This window comes from Pinus tabuliformis, chromosome 4_1 (assembly GCF_031772625.1).
Source record: "Pinus tabuliformis cultivar Carrire ecotype Pingquan chromosome 4_1, CPIR1, whole genome shotgun sequence".
NCBI classification, from domain to species: domain Eukaryota; kingdom Viridiplantae; phylum Streptophyta; class Pinopsida; order Pinales; family Pinaceae; genus Pinus; species Pinus tabuliformis.
In genome coordinates, this window is record NC_142303.1 from 389657079 (window position 1) to 389677452 (window position 20374).

General features: G+C 34.8%; 1 protein-coding gene across 3 annotated transcripts; it reads left to right on the plus strand.

The window, feature by feature from the left end:
* The first annotated feature begins 4746 nt into the window (after positions 1-4746).
* On the plus strand, positions 4747-19339 carry LOC149175932 (villin-2-like). Of its 3 annotated transcripts, XM_089419796.1 has the most exons (24): positions 4780-4798; positions 4901-4972; positions 9161-9284; positions 9578-9677; positions 9917-9985; positions 10092-10328; positions 10627-10804; positions 10936-11068; positions 11730-11889; positions 11989-12139; positions 12599-12699; positions 12842-13003; positions 13190-13258; positions 13423-13491; positions 13708-13845; positions 15495-15623; positions 15890-16037; positions 16363-16373; positions 16522-16662; positions 16929-17054; positions 17723-17788; positions 17874-18204; positions 18426-18670; positions 18792-19339. In XM_089419796.1, the coding sequence occupies exons 3-24, from the start codon at positions 9229-9231 to the stop codon at positions 18903-18905; spliced, it is 2934 nt and encodes a 977-aa protein (XP_089275922.1). In that variant the 5' UTR covers positions 4780-4798; positions 4901-4972; positions 9161-9228; the 3' UTR covers positions 18906-19339. The 3 variants fall into 3 exon arrangements, with proteins under 3 accessions (XP_089275923.1, XP_089275922.1, XP_089275924.1); XM_089419797.1 differs by having other exon boundaries at positions 4747-4972; positions 9164-9284; XM_089419798.1 differs by lacking the exons at positions 4780-4798; positions 4901-4972 and adding an exon at positions 5023-5130.
* The last annotated feature ends 1035 nt before the right edge of the window (positions 19340-20374 follow it).

Genomic DNA, 20374 nt, shown 5'->3' on the forward strand with positions numbered 1-20374 from the left:
TTAGGTACTCATGAGGTCTCTGTCATATGAAAAATAATCAAGCACAGGTATATGGACTCTACTAGGGATTTTTGTTATCCAAAGAACATCACGTGGACACACTTACGATTATGGCACCTGATTCTTTTATAGGCTCCCTCAAACAAGTATGTTAATGAAGGGTGTAAATGAAAGATAGTTGAATTAAATGTTAATGGCCAAATCAAGCCTACTATAATTACCTAATGGTGGATGAAATCTATTAAAAAAGTTCTCTAATAGTGTTATGTGCTATAAAGTATGCTTTGTTGGGGCACTTTTGTAAGGAATTCCCCTACAAAACCCCTTTCTTTTGTTGCTCACATAAATTCTTCTAAGGATTATTGGATTTGTATAATCCTTTTAATTAAAACTAACCAAATATATACAATCATTATGGCTTTTTATTATAGCCTACATTGTAAAGGGAACATGCATGTTTAAGCATGAAAGGAATTATGCATCTCTCATATTGAGTTGTAGAATGTACTATGTGCAATAAATATGTCATTTCACATGATATTGATATTATTAAAATATTATTAAATCCTTCCCTCAAATTACATGGGAAATTGGACATTCTATTGTCAATTTAAATTAATAATAATCATCGTTAAAAATGTTTTAAAAGAATACGAATAATTATTTTATTTAAATTAAATTAATGAATAATATTATTACTATGTATTATATAAAAAAATTAAAGAATAAGATGATGTTGATTTATATCAATGTATAAACAAATGATTATTTGAAAGTCTTTATAATCTTATATTTAATGTAGAAAAAATGGTTAAAATAAACATAATATTATTTAATTAATAAATTAATAATATCAAGAATAATTTGAAATTAAAATATTTATTTAACAAGTTAAAGAACAATATATAATAAAATTTACTAAATATTAAAATATAAAATAAAATTTATTATAAATTTTTCTTTTACCAAATATAACATTTACATATTATTTTTTACACCACATCAATGAAAATTATAAATGTCAAACTATATGACGATTGAAAATTTTGACAATACATCCAAAAAAAATATAAAAATCAATGTTATAAGATACTAGAATTAAAATTGAGTTGTCACATTGTCATAAACTAAAATATCCAATTTATAATTAAATAAATTATTGATATTATTATTATTATTATTATAGATGGTTGATAGTGTGTTGAACATGTGAATAACTATCTAATTTATAATTAAATAAATTATTATTATTATTATTATTATAACATATGATGGTTGATAGTGTGTTGAATATGTGAATATAATCTGTGCAATGGTTACATGATATTTGGTTTTTGAGTATTTGGTAGTTAATGGATAAAATTTTAGTGAGATTTTTTGTATTATTTTTAATTCTTGCTTTGCTAGGGATTATAGTAAAGCCCTCGCAAGGCAAGTTTGTAACTTTGACCAAAGGTTCGAGAAAATGTTGAATTCCTATTTTTCATAAATTAAAAAATATTTTTCTAATTTCTTTAAATCTTATTTCTTATTTTACATTGGTTGAGCGAGCTTTGATGTGACATAATTCCCTTCATGGAGGGTGATTTATTTTTAGTATTTGTGAGTTCCTAACAAATCATTTAAAAAAAAAACTAATTTTGAAAGTGGTCATTTCGTTGGTGAGTGTTGTAAGACTAACACTATTATGCCTAACATTGCTACTACTTTGCCCAATGATGCTAGAACTGATTGGGTTCAGGTCCCTTATGTAAGCGAGGGGGTGGGGGTTGGGGAGGCTAGGGGGAGGTGGCTGAACAAATATCCATAATATTGATACATTGTGTGAAGTACGGAGGAAGAAACAAGGGGTTGGGTGGGGGCTGAAAAAATCTCCACAACGTTGATACATTATGTAGAGTGGAGAGGTGCAAAGGAAGCTTTCTTCCTACACACCACCGCACTCCGCACAATGTATCAATGTTTCCTATCGGTAGCGATAATTATTTTCAATCAATATTCAATTATGAACATGGCTTCTTGCTAAATTTATATCTTAATCAAGTCTATATTGAGAAATTAGGTGTCTTCATTGTGATTATGCTTGAAATTTATTTACATTCATTACAACTTTGTGAGTGGACATGATTAGTCCTGTGCATATAAACATTTTCAATGCACTTAAATACAAGGATTCTCACTAGAATTGGGAGCCAAATTATTCAATACTCAATACATAATTTCACAATGCTTAATATCAAGAGTTGCAGTCAAATATAGTAAGTATAAGTGAATTATAATATTAGGTTTCGAGTGTTCCCAACTCATCCTTTGATCCACCACAACAAGAGGAGGACAACGATAATGATGTGTGGTGAGCCCTCTGAAGCCCAACTAATTGCTCTACATAGGTAGGCCTGACATGGTGATGATATATCAACTCCTGCTCATTCAAACCTAGAAGCTCGTAAAAAAATTATGATATCAATGAAATAAAAAAGAATCCCCAAAATTGTAAGAGGGACAAAGAAGAGATCACAACTAAACTATAAATTTACTTTTTTCTATAAGAGATCAAGAAAGTTATGCCCAGTAGCCAACACCACAGAGCAAGACATGTTCGTCAATTCAACAACTACTACCAAATCTCTCTCAGTGTTGGAGTTCTTTTCTCAATAACCTTGTTTTTGTGTCTTTGAGGTTTCTGCGAGTCTCATGATTATGTAGATTATCTTTCGGATCCATAAGATAATCTACATAACCTTGTTTTTATTACTCTTGAAGAAAGTTGTGCCTAGTAGCCAACACCACAGAGCAAGACATGTACGCCAATTCCACAATTGCTACCAAATTTCTCTCGGTGCTAGAGTTATTTTTACAATATCCTTGTTTTTGCTACTCTTGATGTGATGAAAGTCCCCGCTCCATATATTTATTTTTGTCTGCACAAAGAACAAAAGAGTCCAACTTCATATCAGCTACTGAAAAAACAAGAACATGGCAGACACCAAGGATATTAGTGGTAAAGAACAATGTGATCTTTTGAATAGTTTCAAGGATCATGAAGGAAATAATACAGAGGTGACTCAACAATTAGAAGAGAAACATTATTGCAGTAAGATTTCATTGTAGCATTGTCGATGGATGTCATAAAATAATTTGGACTTGCCAATGACTAAGACTACAAAGGTCACTATGTACAATTTCAACATGCATGTTTTTTCTTGATCCAACTTTTTGTGTCAAATTTATCCCTATGTTTCTTGTCTAAAATTCAAAATTCACAATAACTCTTTCATGTTTTTACCAGTGAGATAGAAGACTAGGTTATATAAATTTTGCGGCCAATATTTTAAAACTAAGGTGAGGTGTGGCATTTTGATGTAAAAAAACAGTGTTTTCATTGTGGTGCTTATGGACCACACTTGCATAATTTTCAAGATAAAATGGTTTAAATTTTGTTGAATGATCTCTACATTATTTTCAACTACAAGACATGGGTTAGATTTACTTATGCAAAATCTCTTGGATTAAAACAAGAACATGGCAGAGACTAAGGAGATTAGTGGTAAAGAGCAATGTGATATTTTGAATAGTTTCAAGGATCACAAAGGAAACAATACAAAGGTGAGTCGACAGTCAAAAGAGAAACACATGCAATTTTATCAGTACGTCTAGGTGTAGTTGATGTTATTCTTGCGTTTAATTTCTAGATTGGAGATATGTCCATTTTTATTCAAGGGTAGATCTTAATTCACATAGAAATTCAAAATTTATTTACAAAATTGTTATAGTCTTTTGTAAACACATGTTTCAAACTATAAAAAAATTGCTTAGTATTGATTAAGGAATCAATATGGAGGAATATAAGTGATCAAGAAGAAACATGGAGGAATTGTACCAAAACAACCTCTGATTTCAAAGGTGGCAATCACAATCTATTTCTTTATTTACAAGGCATTCATGTTGGCATAATTAGACAAGGTCTTTAACTTCAACATCGCCCTCATGATTTGTAAGACTCTGGGAAACACTATTGTAGTAATATTTCATTGTAGCATGGTCCTTGCCTTTTCTTGATATTTTTTGTCTTCAATAATTGTCAAAAAAACATTAATTAGTAACATATGTTATTTCCTTGTTACATTTCTTTTACAACATCTCGTGCAATTGTGTTTCCTCTTAAGAGGTCATAGGTTCAAAACCAGAGGGGGTAGAGTATGTATACCTTGACTTTAGTAGTCAAATCATTGTGCGGAGGTGGGTCCCTTGTCCCACAGGCAAGGAGGTCTCATACACCAATTTGGTGTCTGGCTTGGCTGTGACCTTAAAAATGGATATTATTATTATTATTATAACCAAAATCCAAACTTCTCACAACATAAAATTCAAAATCTTATAATCTCCCAACCTAAAATTCAAAATTTTATGGATATAAAATCGTCCGATCAATAACCCAGATTCAAACTTCTCCAAACATAAAATCTGAAATTATGCTACATACACCAATAAGAAAAATAAAATTTAACCAATAGAACAAAAACAGAATGAGAACCTTAAATGTGAACTAAATCAAAAGCAAAATATTTAATATAAAAATAAAAATGGATAAAACATGAGCGAATCTCGATGGTTTCGAGTTTACTTTGCCGACCTGAGAAAAGTGATGTTGCATGGGGCAGGGTGACACGATTTTTCTCTTTTCCTTTTTCTTTCACTTTCGCTTTGCTTTTATTTTCCTTATTCTTTACGTTAAAAAAATTAAAAGGAAAAAACAGGAGAGATTCGCTACGCGGGTGAGAGAACAAGTCTGCAGAGGGTGAATGGCCTCGTGTCTTTGAGTAGTCAGATGCGTTGTGTTGTGCACTGTACTGTTTGGCATTGACGTTATTATTTGTATGCGTTTTGAATGGCTTTGCAGGAGCTCTGATCATTATACTCTCCCCCAAGGATTCCAACAACGTTCAAGGACCCAATATCTCCATTCACAAAGGTACCACCCAACTGAATAGTATCTTAGTTTTTCCTTTTTCATTGTTTGCAATTGCCAGAATGCATTGCAACCTTCTGTTGCAATTTCTCTGCATATACATCAATGTTTTTGGAGGTCCTTGCATAATAATTCTCGACCTGAAACAAATGGAACAAAAGGTATTTATAAGGTTGGTAGGAAGTCATGCTGGATTTTCTTAGAACTATAATGTTCTATCTAGTATTCATAGGTTAATCTGAGTTTTGTTCATTGGATTTTAGATTTTATGCTTCTTCTGTTTATGCTGGCATTCTGTTTTTCAAAATGAGCTGTTGTTTCTTGTTGTTTTATGGCATGTTGAGTCCTGCATATGGATTTGTATGACGTTTTATTCAATTTTTGAGAGTCCATTATGTGAGATTTTAACCTTTGGCATCTTGGTAGCACCCTCATGGACTGTACTTACCTTGGGGATCAATGTCTGTTTCTGTAAGCTAATTGAGAAAATTTGAAGGTGATTAGCCAGTGGGGCATTGGTTTACTGGTGAGTTTGATAGAGTATTAAGCCATAACCATGTGTGGACAGTTAATCCTCGGACCTAGCACTTCTGCCGAAGGAAGTCTGCTCTATGTCGTTAAGCTCCTCAGGGTATGTGTCTCAAAAAGTAAAAATTGATAGTGATTTGGACATAGATTGGGCTACAAATGGTTTGTGAATCAAAGTGGGTTTTGGCCGGATATTACGATTCTTAAGGTATTCATGTTGTCTTTGAAGTTTGTATTTCTTGTTTTGAGTTGCTGCAAAAACTGTTTGGAAAGTGGGAAAATTTGTTTTAGAAGTTATTAAGTTTTAACATTTTTGGTCACCATAAGCCTAAAACAGACCCCAGATACTTTCATGCGGCGTAAGTGTTAATTTTAGGGATAGCTGTTCTACCAAAATTGCCCAGGATTTGCACCTCGTCTTGTCTCTTCTACTCTGATGTCATTCAAGTGATACAGATCACGGAGAGAACAGAGCCCTGGTGGACATCTAAACTTCACCACTGAACAAACACCCTGTTGGCAATAAAACAATTCTCTTTCTATTAAGATCAGCCTCGAGCAACAAGACCTCTTTGCAACAAGTACTAAGAACTGAAAAGATAATCAAGTAGGTAAAATAACAACAGAGATCATAGATAATGGAACCTCATTACAGAACAACTAGCCAGGAAACTAATATCACTGATGGCAGGGTTTGATGTTTCCAATTTTAGAGTTCAATCTTTAACCAGAGAGTTGTTTAAAATTCTCATTTCCCCAAAATACTGCTAGCAGTCAAATCACTTCAGAGTGTCCATTTGGCAGTTCAAATGTTCAAAAGAACAAATATGCGAGAGACAGAATTCCAGAAATTAGAAGGTAATAAATTCGAGCCTGTTGGAGGATACACAATTATAAAATGCCGTGTCCATCAGCAAAATAAGAACAGCAGGTTCCATGGTCTTATTTTTAGCTCCCTGAGATCAAAGCCAGTAAGTGCTTACCTCTGTTTGCACTTGTAACATGAGATGTGGCAAGGCTAATTCGGCTAAATTTGTGTTTGGGCGGCACAATAAAACAGTTTTAGAGCATTATTGAACATGCGGGTAAAGCCAGAGATAATTGTAACGATTCCATTGTGTACTATCGACAAAAATTCTCCAGTTTGATATATTATGTTGAATCCTATTTATATCTGTGGTCCTGCTTTACTGCCACTGCTGCTAAAATTCACTCAGACAAAGATCACAAACGGATGCTCACAAAGAGAGTACTAGATGCCTGTGAAGATTTCAGAGATAAGCTGATATTATGGACGATTTATTTTACACTCTTATCATGTTTATTACATAGTAGCTACTGATCGGATTCAATCAACCTTGAATTGTTTGCTTTCTCCCTTTAGTATGCAACTATGTTAATAGTTTAAACTTTATTTTATTTGCTATTGGAACCAATATGAAGGGATAAGGGGTTTTATCTTTCACACTTGGAGATTTCTCTTGTGAGAAACTAAATGGGAACGCCTTGGGGTTTTGAAAAGGAGATTTATAATGATGAGGATTTAATGATTTCTTATGTAATATGGGCCGAAGCACCTAAATGGTCAAATTGTTGACAGATAATGGTCAGAAAGGCTATAGATGTTTCCTCTACCATCCACTATTTAAACTACGTGTTACTAAAGTGAGGTCGAAAAAGAAATAGCTCGGAATAACATTTTACTGCGTTACCCTTATGAACCATTGTTATACAAAACCACTTGAGAGTGAAGATTTCATTGTTCTGGTTATTTTGACAGGAACAAATTGAGGAAATTCCAAGTTTAGTGATTACAATTGTGAAGGGATGAAATTCTCTGTACTATGTGATTTTATAATATTGAAAGTCGCTGATTTTTTGGTGTGGTCAGTATGCTGCCATACACTCTTTGTGTTTTTTCCATGTTATGTTGGCTATATATTTTATTGTGTTTTAATGATGATTTCAAGTATTATAAGGATCTTCCAACTACCTTTTATTGAGGATTTTACAGCATACTTTCTAAATTTATAGAGGATGCAGTCGAACAAAAGGTCTAAATAACTGAAGTAGATTCCAACCCCAAATGATTCTAAATAGTGAAACCAAGGATGTGAAAGTGATTTTTCATCTACATTAGTTTACATTTTGCAAGGTGGGTATCAGAAACAAGTTGTATGAAATAAGTGCTAATAAATCCCAACATAAGATGACATTCCCCAGTTTTGGAAGTGCATACTGGTGGAATTTCAACAGTCCAAGGAATAGAAGATCTTTGGAAGTATTAGAAGTGGTGGATAGAGTTATCTTCAGATACACCAGTGCAACAAGAATCAAGTTACCAAATGGCAGACCATACAAGACAATGGGTATGGGAGGATAAGTGCAGCGTCCAAAGTAATTCATACTTGACTGTATACAGTTGGAGAAAAGCAAAAAACATGCCCTGAATAGAAGATCTCAGTAAAGTTTTATGACTCAAAGATTATCCATAATAGATAGAAACAGACAGTAGCTGTCAACAAGGCTACTATTGATTACGGTTCCCTCCTCTCCTCTTTAGGTTGATTATGCATTGTTATGAAATATGATGGCTGGATAATAATAGTAATAATATCATTATGCCTTCCTTCTAAGTGTGCCTTCTACAGTTTTACCAGAGACAAATCTATCAAAAAGAGGGCCACATACTATTGCTTCGTATATTGGATGAATGAAAAGAGAACTTGGATTCAGCCCTCTTCAACATGCAATATTATTTGCCTTCGGTGTCATATAATATGTAATGTTGGAAGATTGAATGTTTCTTTTCCCCTGCCTTAGATAAAAGTTGCCGAGTGGCTGTGCTGGTGACAAATGCAGAGTCATTGATAATGTAAAGGATCAATAGTACTAGTATAGGTATCGAGGAAATGGTAAATATAGAATTCTATCCTCGTGGATAAGAGCTTTAGATGGAAATCCAAAAATTTTAGAAGGTACGTGGTACACCTTAGATATTTCCTCTTGAACAATTCCATCAACTTCTTGCATAAATGGACATTAAGGGCATCTGAAGAGAGTAGTTGGTGGTAAGCAACAAGCTTTTATTTACACAATTTGGGGTAAGTTGGAGAGTTGAAGAACTTGTTCTACATAACAACAAGAGTTTCCAACGTTATGTTGCGGCAAGTCAAATTGGCTCATTGCTTTGGCAAGCTGAGTGAACCTTTTTGTCAGATTGCACCAAGCAGTACATTTTGAGTCTACAGCTTAATGAGTCCTATATAATCAAAGAAAATCAAGAAAGAAGTGTAGGACATGCATATTTACTCTACTAGTGAAACTGTTGTCCATATCTTGTACTCTATACCAGTACTCTACTAGTTAACTCATGCTTACATGAGGATAATTAGAAATAGTCATTGCTTGACTGTTTTGTTAGTTGATTTGTTAGTTGATTTATCTGTCTTATGCGACTGGTTGTATATATCACTTCAAAAAAGAAAGACATATTTTTCCTTAAACACTTTGGTAAACCTTATACATGTGTTGATACGATGAAACATATTTCTCAAAACTATCTTTACATTCCTTCTTAACTCAAAGTTCCCGACATTTCCTGTCTGTGGTGATAAATCCTGATAGTTTGTTACTATAACTGTGACGTTGTTTTTGAAACAGAAGTGTTGAAGCTGAATCAGGGAAGACGTTTTTCACCTCAATTGAAGCAGAACTTAAAGAAACCAGCAATGGCTGTGTCTATGAAAAATGTGGATCCTGCATTTCAAGGAGTTGGTCAGAAAACGTATCCTTTGTATCAATTAATCATCATGCCTAGATTTTGTATTCTCTGATAGATTACGTGCCTAGGGAATTTTTAATTGATAGTCATCGTCTACAACCAGAACTCGAAAAGTACACTATATTCTCTGCAGTAATGCTCCATTCTTCTTGAGTATACAAATTATTTGTCGAATGCATTGTCTCAGTTGGTAGGTTTTATCTTTTATCAAATTCATCCCATGGCCAGGACATCGGTTTGCAATCTAAAACTATCATGGAATCTTTCTTCATGTTTATCTTGACCTTCGTTTCCAGTGGGATGGAGATATGGCGTGTTGAAAGTTCGCATCTCATTTCTGTGCCAAAATCTGAACATGGGAAATTTTATTCCAGAGATTGTTACATAGTTTTGCAGGTAAGTTAAGAGATCAGGTGATTTCCTAGAAACTGTCTCAATTACTGTGTATAATTCCTTCTCTTATCTTAAGAAGAGAAGAGTGTAACAACTTAATTCCTACCAATAAGAATTGAGGGATGGTCTTTAACCATTGAAAGTTGATCAATATACTCTGTCACTCTTGTATTGCATAATTGGAATACTCGTGTGGGTTTATAAAAGAGCTGAACTAGTTTTGTTGGAACCATGCATGACAGACAAGTTCAACAATAAGTGGGTCTCGACATTATGACATACACTTCTGGATTGGAAATGACACTAGCGAGGTAAGTCACATAAGTACAGGTTACTGCATCCTAGATATATGGGAGGATTTCTGATCATTTCTCAGTAATGGTCACCTTATGAGAAGTGTGATGTTATTCTTCATAGGATGAAGCTGGAGCAGCTTCAATAAAGTCTATTGAGCTTGATGCAGCTCTGGGCGGGCGTACAGTGCAATATAGGGAATTGCACGGCCATGAGACAGATAAATTTTTGTCATATTTCAAGCCATGCTTTATACCTTTGGAAGGATATATGGCTTCTGGAGATACAAGGACAGATACCACAAAACTTCAGCCAAGTCTATACTTATGTAAAGGCAGGCGGGTTGTCCATGTGAAGCAGGTGAGTGCAACAAGTACCTGAAAATGTTGACCACTTTTTAACTTTGTAGAGTCACATAAGGTGTTTAAGGTGCAAAATCCTTACGTAAGGAACTCCCATTGAACCTTAAGACCAATTCTCTCTTTTAGGTTCTAAAAGGGGCCTAACAGGGACTATTTCATTTTAGACGGAAGTGATATTGAAGAATCTGCTCCCAACATGTAATTCACTTCCGAGTAAAAATCAGGCAACTCTTCTCTCATCTTATGCAGTTGGAAATCATAATTCTGTTTTTTATTTTTATTTTTTGATATTGCAGGTCCCTTTTTCCCGTTCTTCGTTAAACCATGATGATGTTTTTGTGCTTGACACTGAGTCAAAGATCTACCAGTTCAATGGGGCAACGTCCAATATTCAAGAAAGGGCAAAGGCCTTGGATGTGGTCCAATACATCAAAGATAAGTATCATGAAGGAAAATGCGATGTTGCAGTGATTGGTAAGCTCTTCACATATTTTGTGATATTTAATTCATTCATTTGAAATTAAGAATTCAAATTCTGTTTCAGATTCTAGATTTTGTTTATAAATACATTTCATTCACCATACATTCTTGTTTTGTAATAATAGAGGATGGAAAGCTTGGATCAGAAGTTGACTCAGGGGAGTTTTGGGCTTTCTTTGGTGGTTTTGCTCCAATTGGTAAGAAGAGTAACAATGAAGATGATCTGCAGTTGGAGCCAATTCCTGGAAAGCTCTACATGTGAGCTCTTATATTCTCATAATTGAAATGATTATGCAACATTCTCTTTTCTTTACCTGCCTCATACTAGAGAAAATGGATCTTTCTCTGTTATTTTATAGTTTTCACTTTTATATTAAGTATACCCTAGTTTTCTGTACTTTTAGATTGGATGATATATTCAATAAGGTATCTGTTTTCTACTATCCACTCTCTGAAACCAGCAAACAATTTATAGAAGAATTAAATGTTTGCAATCTATAGTTCCATGCCAAAAGAAATGCCCAACATGCAAGGTTATTTTATATTCAAATCCAGATAAAAATCTATCTGTTTTATTTTTTTTCCAAGGAAAAACTTGTGGGAAATCACAGGGATGTTTCTGTGCATTCGTGGAAGGGTTCCCTAGTAAACCTGTTGGCATAGGCTAGTGGACCTAACCCAAGGGGGTTCAAACCAGGCACCTACTGTCATCAAACTAGCAAAATGCCCAACAACATTGGCAACAACCAGTTGAGCTAAACCCTTGGGCTAAGCTGCCCATTCTATCTTTGTAGGCAATTTAAAAACCTGAAGGAATGAACAAATGTTAATTTTTATAATTAATTGTTCTTTAAGAATGTCAGACAGAAAAATAATATGAGCAGTGACTAAATCTTGTGTTTGGCCTTTGATTATATAGTGTTATTGATGGCGAGCTAAAGAACATTGAAGGTTCCTTGTCCAAGGGAATGTTGGAGTCGAATAAATGCTATTTACTTGACTGTGGGTCAGAGATATATATTTGGGTTGGTCGAGTAACTCAATTGGAAGATAGAAAAGCTGCAAGTTTAGCTGCAGAGGTAAAACCATATTTAATGTTATCTAGTCAAATGTTGAGATATTATGTTACAAACAAAAATTTATTGAATATTTCTGGCCTTGGATTGCTCTTTCTGCAGGAATTTATCTCTAGCCAGAAAAGGCCCAAGTATACGCATATAGTACGAGTCATTCAAGGGTTTGAGACACTGTCATTTAAGGCTAATTTTGAAACTTGGCCACATGGTCCTGGAACTGCTGGTTCAGAAGAGGGGAAAGGAAAAGTTGCTTGTAAGTGAAAGGCTCTTTGAGCGATGGCTCACTTAGTTGATATATAAAAATAAAGGGAATTTAACAGTTAAAATACATTTTCATTGGTTTTGTAGATGCCTTTAGTATAATTGAAATGCTTCTGAGCCAAAAATACGGTGAAGTAAACAAACTATTGAATCATCAGACAAATCTTTGCAGTAAAGAAACTATCCAGTCATGAGACAAACATTTGCTTCCATCTTATGAATACCAATATTTCATAAACATTAAACAGTCATAACTTCACCATCTCTCTCTTTTATCATATAAATATTGACATTTTATACGTATATATTTATGTCATGTCCTCACTTCTAAGAATATGGCATATTACCTATCTTTATTTCCCAAAACTCCATTGTGTTCTTTGCAAGATGCCTTTTAGGAAGCTATCTATAGAGGAGTTTATTTCTGAATAATTTTAATTGACCTTAATAGCCTTAATTAAGAAGCAAGGAGTCGATATGAAAGGCATCTTGAAGGCAACTCCAGGGAAAGATGAAGCTCCACCTTTGCTAGAAGAAAATGGGAAACTAGAGGTCAGTTTTTCACCAATCCTAAAAACAAGTTTCATGATTCTTTTGTTGCTGACGTCAATATGCTAGGCTTTTAATGCAAGTGGATAATTTTCAGATAAATCTGATCCATTGGCTGAGGGAATAAATTTGTGCATTGCCTCAGGTATGGCTGGTCAACAACAATACTAAAGTTCCTGTTCCAACAGAGGAGGTTGGAAAATTTTATAGTCAAGACTGCTATATCATTTTGTATACTTACCATACAGGAGGAGACCGAAAAGAGGATTATTTTCTATGCTTATGGCTGGGGCAGCAGAGTACACAGGTATAATAATCAAATGCTAAAGTGTTATTTTTCCTATTTTTGAATATTTGACTATAAGCATAACTAGCCTCACCTTTTTATGACTGTTCTGCCTGGAAAAAGTTTGATTTTACACTATATTTTAATCCCAAATCTTCATAATATAATTATGAACTGTTGACAATTCTCTTTAACCCTTCCGTTTAGGAGAATAAAACAATAGCAGCTCAACTGATGAACTCAATAGCTGTTTCGTTGAAAGGCAGGCCCGTACAGGTGAGTATTCGTCAGTGTAATGTTGTATGGATGTTAATTTTAATGGCACTTTTTTGATAAACCAGCTACAAACTGATTATATTGTACTGTGAATTAATTAGCAATATTGAATGAAAAATTTAAGCATGGAACTAAATTCTAACATTAAATGATTGGTGGTGTAGGGACGTCTTGTTCAAGGAAAAGAGCCAGCCCAGTTTATTGCTCTTTTTCCAAACCTGGCCATTCTAAATGTTTGTATTGAACACATCCATAAAGAATAATTTCTTCATTCTAAGTTTTAATTTAGCACTTTATGTTGTTTTCTTCCTTTCACCTCAGCTTCCGTACTCTGGAATTTTAGATTGACAAAAGGGGAACTGATAAGGTGTACAATCAATTGCAAGTGTATTTGTAGCAGCAACTCTTTGATATTCATTTTTTGTTGTAACTGTTTTTCACTTTTATAGGGTAAGATGAATATCGGCAAGATAAAAGACAATGTAGAGAACGATTCAATGGATGAGACAAATATGGGAGATTGTGTTGCACTTTTCAAAGTCTGTGGTACAGATCGTCACAACTGTAAAGCAATTCAAGTTGATCCGGTAAGGATCATTGAATTTTTTTCGGTAACTTGGTCAAGTTTTTACTTATCAAATTGTAGCTCTTCTACATTGTATACATTCCACACTTGGTCTCATGTTGAAGACAATGAATATGCTTTTGCCAAATGCTATGATGAAGAAAATATACCGAAGCTGAACTAATCTGACCACTGGGCCAAGATCCAAGAATATATCTAGGTACAAGTTACCATGGAATTTTAACTTCTCACTGGGTCGTGAGGGGTCGGGGGAGTGCATTAAAATTTAGGGGCAGAGTTTTCAAAATTATAAATACTAACCCCAAAAGTAAAAAGATGAAATAGTAAAGACAGTGCATGCACAACATATATCTTATCTCAATTACGGAATAAATAAGAATTGGTGACATTAGGAAACAACACTAAACTTAGGTTTAGCAAGACTTCCAAGGCTTATAATGTGATGATAGGTTTTGGCACACAACAATTTCTTAAAATTGGATGACATGACTGATCAATTCAGAATCCATGCATTTGGTTTTATGGAGTGAAAGATATAAACCTTGTAAAGTCTTTAATTCAGTGATGCCTTGAAAAGAGTGCCCTGTGTACCTAACCACAACATCCATATTAGGTATTAGGATTTATGTACATGAGATACTTTGTGTAAACTCATGATTTTGTAATAGTGTTATATTTGTTGAAAGGCCACTTTGGTAAGATAAGGGCCTATTGCCTTTATTAATGACTTAAGTCTTTAGTTATGCCTTTTGCATCTCTATCATGTTATCAATGCAAATCAACCAGCTTCTGGTGTTTATTGGAGATGTCTTCCTCCATTGATTGGATTTGTATTTGCAATCCACCCCTAGGTGTGCAGGGGCCCCCATTTTTTCTTGCTAATTTTCAGTTATTCTATTTCATGTTCCATTTTTTCTGCAGGAGTGGCCCCTTTTGATTATGGGAACACTGCTAGTTGGTATCATAGCCCAGTTGTTTTCAACTCTCGTGTTTCATTCTCATAAAGAAGAAAAATAATGTCAAGCACTAGATCCCAATCTTTTGTGACTAGATAGAGCTGGATGAAGCCTTCATGAACCCTGCAGATGAATGAGGCGATTGGTGCAAGGAAAGGGACCCACAGACCTTGAAACTTTGTTCAGCAACCTGATCTTTCAATAGGAAGAGGAGGAGCTAAACCCCTAGGGAATCAAGGGTAACAGCCCTTTGACATCACCACCACCATGGTGCTCTGATAGACCCACTTACAACCTCTATGAAATACTTTCTCTGAGTATCTCTGAAGCATTGACTGCTTCAGTTAACTATGTGCACAGCCAAAACTTGAAATGGTGAAAGTGGAGTTTTTTTGCTGCAAGGAAGACTGTAAATTTATTTCACCTAGTTACCTGGAAGATTTGTGCAGAAGAAGTTCGCAATTATTTAGTATGGTAATATATGCAACCAGCGTATTAGAAGTTAGTTCGCTAGATTCCTTATGTAAAAAGTCTGTTGAAAACAACCTTCAGTAGGGAAAAAAAATCTTATAAAAACAACCAATTACATGAAGGATGTGAGGCTTTAACTGGAAGGCTTACTTGAGATTATAAACGGAAAGAAATTTCTAGCTGATAGGAGTGGTGTAGTAACATATTGTTTTGGCTTGCACAGGTTGCAGCATCTTTGGATTCTACCTGTTGCTTCTTGTTGCAAACAGGGACATCACTTCTCATTTGGCATGGTAATTCTACAACAGTCGAGCAGCAAAAATCAGCTGCAACATTCGCAGAGTTCTTAAGAGTAAGTTTTCCTTCAGAAAAAACTCAAAGTTTCCTCCTTGTTGCCCTTATCAGTTACTTCCCAAATGCATTTTTTATGTTAGATTTTCCAGTTACAGCTGACTAGCAATTTGGATGTTCCGAAGTACTATATGAGCTGATTTGTATTTGTTCACTCATGTTTAATAACAACTGGAGTGAATTTTAGCACATATTATATATTGAAGCTTAAAATAATGTTTGAGTTTTGAGCTTTGTTGATAATATTGTACTCCATGTCTATTTCAGCCTGCCATTAGTTTAAAAGCTGTAAAGGAAGGGACAGAACCAGCAACATTTTGGAATGTATTAGGTGAGAAGCAAAGCTATGTGAGTCAGAGGGGAGCGCAAGAATCTGGTGGTGATCCTCACTTGTATGCTTGTGCATTTGAAAAAGGTTAGTTTTTCAAGTGCCTATACCGAAATGATACTTTTAAAGATTTCTCTGTTTTTGTTAGAATATTGTTTCCATTCTAATTTTTCTGTTTTAGTCAGGAACAAGTTTCACTTTGTTTTCTTTTCTTTGAATCGCATTTGAGTTTGACAACATACAAAAATGTAATGCAAGAGAATTTAATTCACTTTCACCATCACTGATTGGAGTCAGTAGTTATTTTCTCTCAAATGCAGTGTTTTGAAGAGATTGCCACAATTGAAACATACCAGTGGTACAGATTCTAACTTCACCATTCCTTTCATTGTGGGCTGTTTGAACATTACAGGAATATTGAAGGTGACTGGAATCCTGCAAAATTTAGATTCTCCAGTACTCCAGATTGGGAAAAGAAGAAAACTCACTTGTTTCATCTTTTTCTTGTCCATAGTTTGCCCTTCTCTTTAATTATGTTCTGTTCTTGTGATCTATTTTATTTTATTTGCAGCCTACTGAAGTCTTCAACTTTACTCAAGATGACCTGTTGACAGAGGATATCATGGTACTGGATACTCACAGCGAGGTTTTCGTTTGGATTGGTCAGCATGCAAATTCTAAACTGAAGCAACAAAGTTTTGATATTGGACAGGTTAGAGTATGTTTTTATTCTTGAGTAATAAACTCGGTCTTGAAAGTGTTGGATTTCCTATCAGACAAATGATCGAACTTGGTAAGTATAAAGGCTATCTGGGGTGGTGAGATCAATATCCAGAGTCAAGCCACTTCCATACCCAGCACCAAATCCCCCATTTCATGAATGGATGTGCTTGAGAAATGTTGGTGATGCACATCCCTGTGGCATCATTTAGCTTGTGATGGTTACGTATAATTAAAGGATTGTGCAATGTATTGCAGAAATATACAGAACGTGCAGCAGTGTTTGAAGGGTTGTCTCTAGATACTCCGCTTTACATAGTTACTGAGGGAAATGAACCATCTTTCTTCACAAGATATTTTGCATGGGATTCTTCCAAGGCCGTGGTAAGTCCTATTATGACAAAAATTTTCTCTGAAGTAATGCATGTTTAGTTGAACTTAGTTCTATGCCCATAACATGGTAACAAGTTATTATGCTAGCAAAAGAAATAACCTGCTTTAGAGCCATCAAATCTCTTCCTAGTTCCCACAGTAATTGGAAGCTTCATTGAGTTCCAGAAAAATTGCTTAGTGTATAGTGCTCAAATCTTTGCTGTTAAGGATTTATCGTGAGCCATCTTTACATGATTTTGTTGATATTTGAACCCATTAACATTTAATTGAGAAAGAAATGCACTAGAATTGGAAACTGAATTACACAAGAAAACACAAAGAAATTTACGTGGTAAAACCCTGACAGTGTATCAAGGAAACCTCCACGGGGCAAGGGCTTGGAATTCTTATTGCTCCAGGTAAAAAATGACTCTCCAATGTACATCAAGCCTCTCGGGCAATCACCATTTTAATACAAAGACTTCGTTACATAACTGCCTATAGTTACACAACTCCCTGAACGGTAAAACTAAATTTACTCAGATAATTACATTGTTAACATTAATTGTTGTCATTCTTTAACATTTGGATGTAGATCATTGTCAATAGAAATACATACATTGTTCTAACATCTAAACAATTATTTGATTCTTTTGGCTTGTATTTTGAGCACGCTGCAGGTCCAGGGGAATTCATTTGAAAAGAAACTTGTGATTCTCCGAGGAAAGCCTATTCTAGCTGTTGAGGTCAGATTTTAAATATGTCTCTGATCTTCTCATGCTCTGTATAATGAAGTTTATTAAGGGTAATACATCCTCTATTGATGTGCAGAAATTAAAAGGCCGAGTACACAACATTAATGCTGCATCCAGTGAAAATACAAAACAGACACCTGAGAGTTTGAATGGTCTTCGAAAAGGTGGCTTAACTCGAAAATCTTCTGCTCTAGCTGCCTTGACTTCTGCTTTTACATCAAGTAACGGAGAAAAAGGTTCAAGTAAAGATGTGAAAGCGTCATCCAAACCTGCTTTGAATCAGTCCTCTCGGAGATCATCTGTTGGTTCAGCATTATCTACTGCCCTCAGTGTAGAAATCAAAAGCCATTCAGCTAAAGACTTAACCGTTCAATCTATTCCAGTTACTGATGCTGTAACAGTTTCAGGTAAGCGGACCAGCTTGGACTTCTCTCATGTCTATTCATTTTCCAGTTTCATAAGGCCTGCAAAGCATATAGTTAGACGTTTTCATTTTTATTTTGAGCTGTCAAAGCTCAGGGCTGAAAGGCATCTACATGCTTATTAGGTAGGGCATACTTAGAGCCTATGTGTGTGCGAGTCCAAACGATTCCTGTGCTTGACTGGGTTAATTTGCTGAACTGTACAGATGCAACAAAGATTGAAACAAACAATACAACAGATGCTGAAAGTGAGTTGCCTAAGCAAGATGAATCGGCCTCAGAAAATGATACGAAGTTAGAAGTGTCTATGCCTGATAATAAAGGAGAGGAAATATCTAAAGACGTCAATATCGAGCCAGAGGAAAATGGATCTTGTACAACTTACAGCTATGAACGCTTGATATCTAATTCCACAAACCCAGCACGAGGAATTGATCCCCGAAGAAGAGAGGCAAATCCTCATGCCTTATATCTCATTTAAATATATTTTATCTTGTATATGTTTGGTTAAGTAGATAAATGCTAAATGATTCAGTTGAATGTACTGACTCATGTGGGTCACTTGTTTGCAGTCCTACTTAACAGCTGAGGACTTCTATAAGATATTTAACATGGATCAGAAACACTTCTATGAGCAACCAAAGTGGAAGCAGCAAAGGCAAAAGAAGGCCGTTGATCTCTTTTAGGCGACTGCAGTTCATAACTTTACTGTCCCTCATTCTATCCTTAATCGAGAGTCTCTATGTGTTCGGTATTTCTCTAAGGGCATAATTTTGTAGTAGTCTGTAGGGTAGCATAGAGTCTGAATTTTAGGAGGTGAAAATTTGCCAAAGTAATAGTGAGGCTGATCGCTTTGTCAATTAATTTATTTAATTGTATTCTGGGTACCCTAGAAACCTAGAAAGGACCATGATTCTCTTATAAAAATTGTGTAGTTCTTTCCAATGTTCCATTTGATCTGCCAAAAGGAAGTTCTTCGTTGGTTGCCGCTGGAAAGTAAAACAGGATTTGTTGCAATTTGTGAATAAATTATTTCATCATGTGAATCTCTGAGCAGTGACTGATCTGCCTTTCGCTGGTTAATAAGGTGATCTAAATGCTAGTGTCAATAGTTTATAGAGATCATTTGTGTTAATGGAGTTACTTTGTTGCTACAGAAAAGATATATAATATGTGTTAATGGAAGTTATTTTCTTTGTTGCTATGGAAAATGTGGTGTTTTAGTTTTAGGTTAACTCTGGACTTAGATGCATCTCTGCTATTTAAACTTTTTTAACTTTTGCCTTGAAGATGAATCATATTAGATGGTTCAAAGACCAAATCCTAATGATATAGATCACAAAAGTCTAAGATCTAGCATATATCATTTGTGTTAATAGAGTTACTTTGTTGCTACAGAAAAAATATAACATTTGTGTTAATGGAGTTACTGTCTTTGTTGCTTTCCGTAAATTTTGCCTTTTATTAATAAGGACCATGTTGTAGTTCCATACCCTGTAAGCATATTTGCAAACATTTTTAAAGCATATTTCTTTTATATAATTTTAAAATATGATGAAATCATCTGTGTGCTAATATAACAATCATTGTGTATTTGGCAAGTGGGCTTATTCCATCCAACATTGGGGTTGGTAACAGCTTATTCCATCCAACATTGGAGTTGTTGGTAACAACTTAGCGTTAGTCTAGAAGGAAAAGGAAAAATAAAAAAAATATGGCGACCATTACCACCTATACAAACAATTTAAACATGGCATTTGTAACCTGCAACTTCAAAGCTTCTTAACATGCAACAATATATTCACAAGGCATCTAAACTTCTGGAAGAGAGTATCATTTCCTAAAACCATTCATCTGAGTGGATCATTATATAATTTCTCACCATATCTAATACTTTCTCTGGTGGAAAATAGAGCCATGGCTTCGCTGGACTCATCTTAGGACAAGTCTCGATTTGGTTATTCTGAGTGGATCATTATATAATTTCTCACCTTATCTAATACTTTCTCTGGTGGAAAATAGAGCCATGGCTTTCCTGGACTTGTCTTAGTACAAGTCTTGATTTGGTTATTTGGGGTTTTGGTGTTCTTTTGGATGGATACACGGAGCCATGGCCTTAGTGGACTCATTTTTGGGACAAACCATGATTTAATGG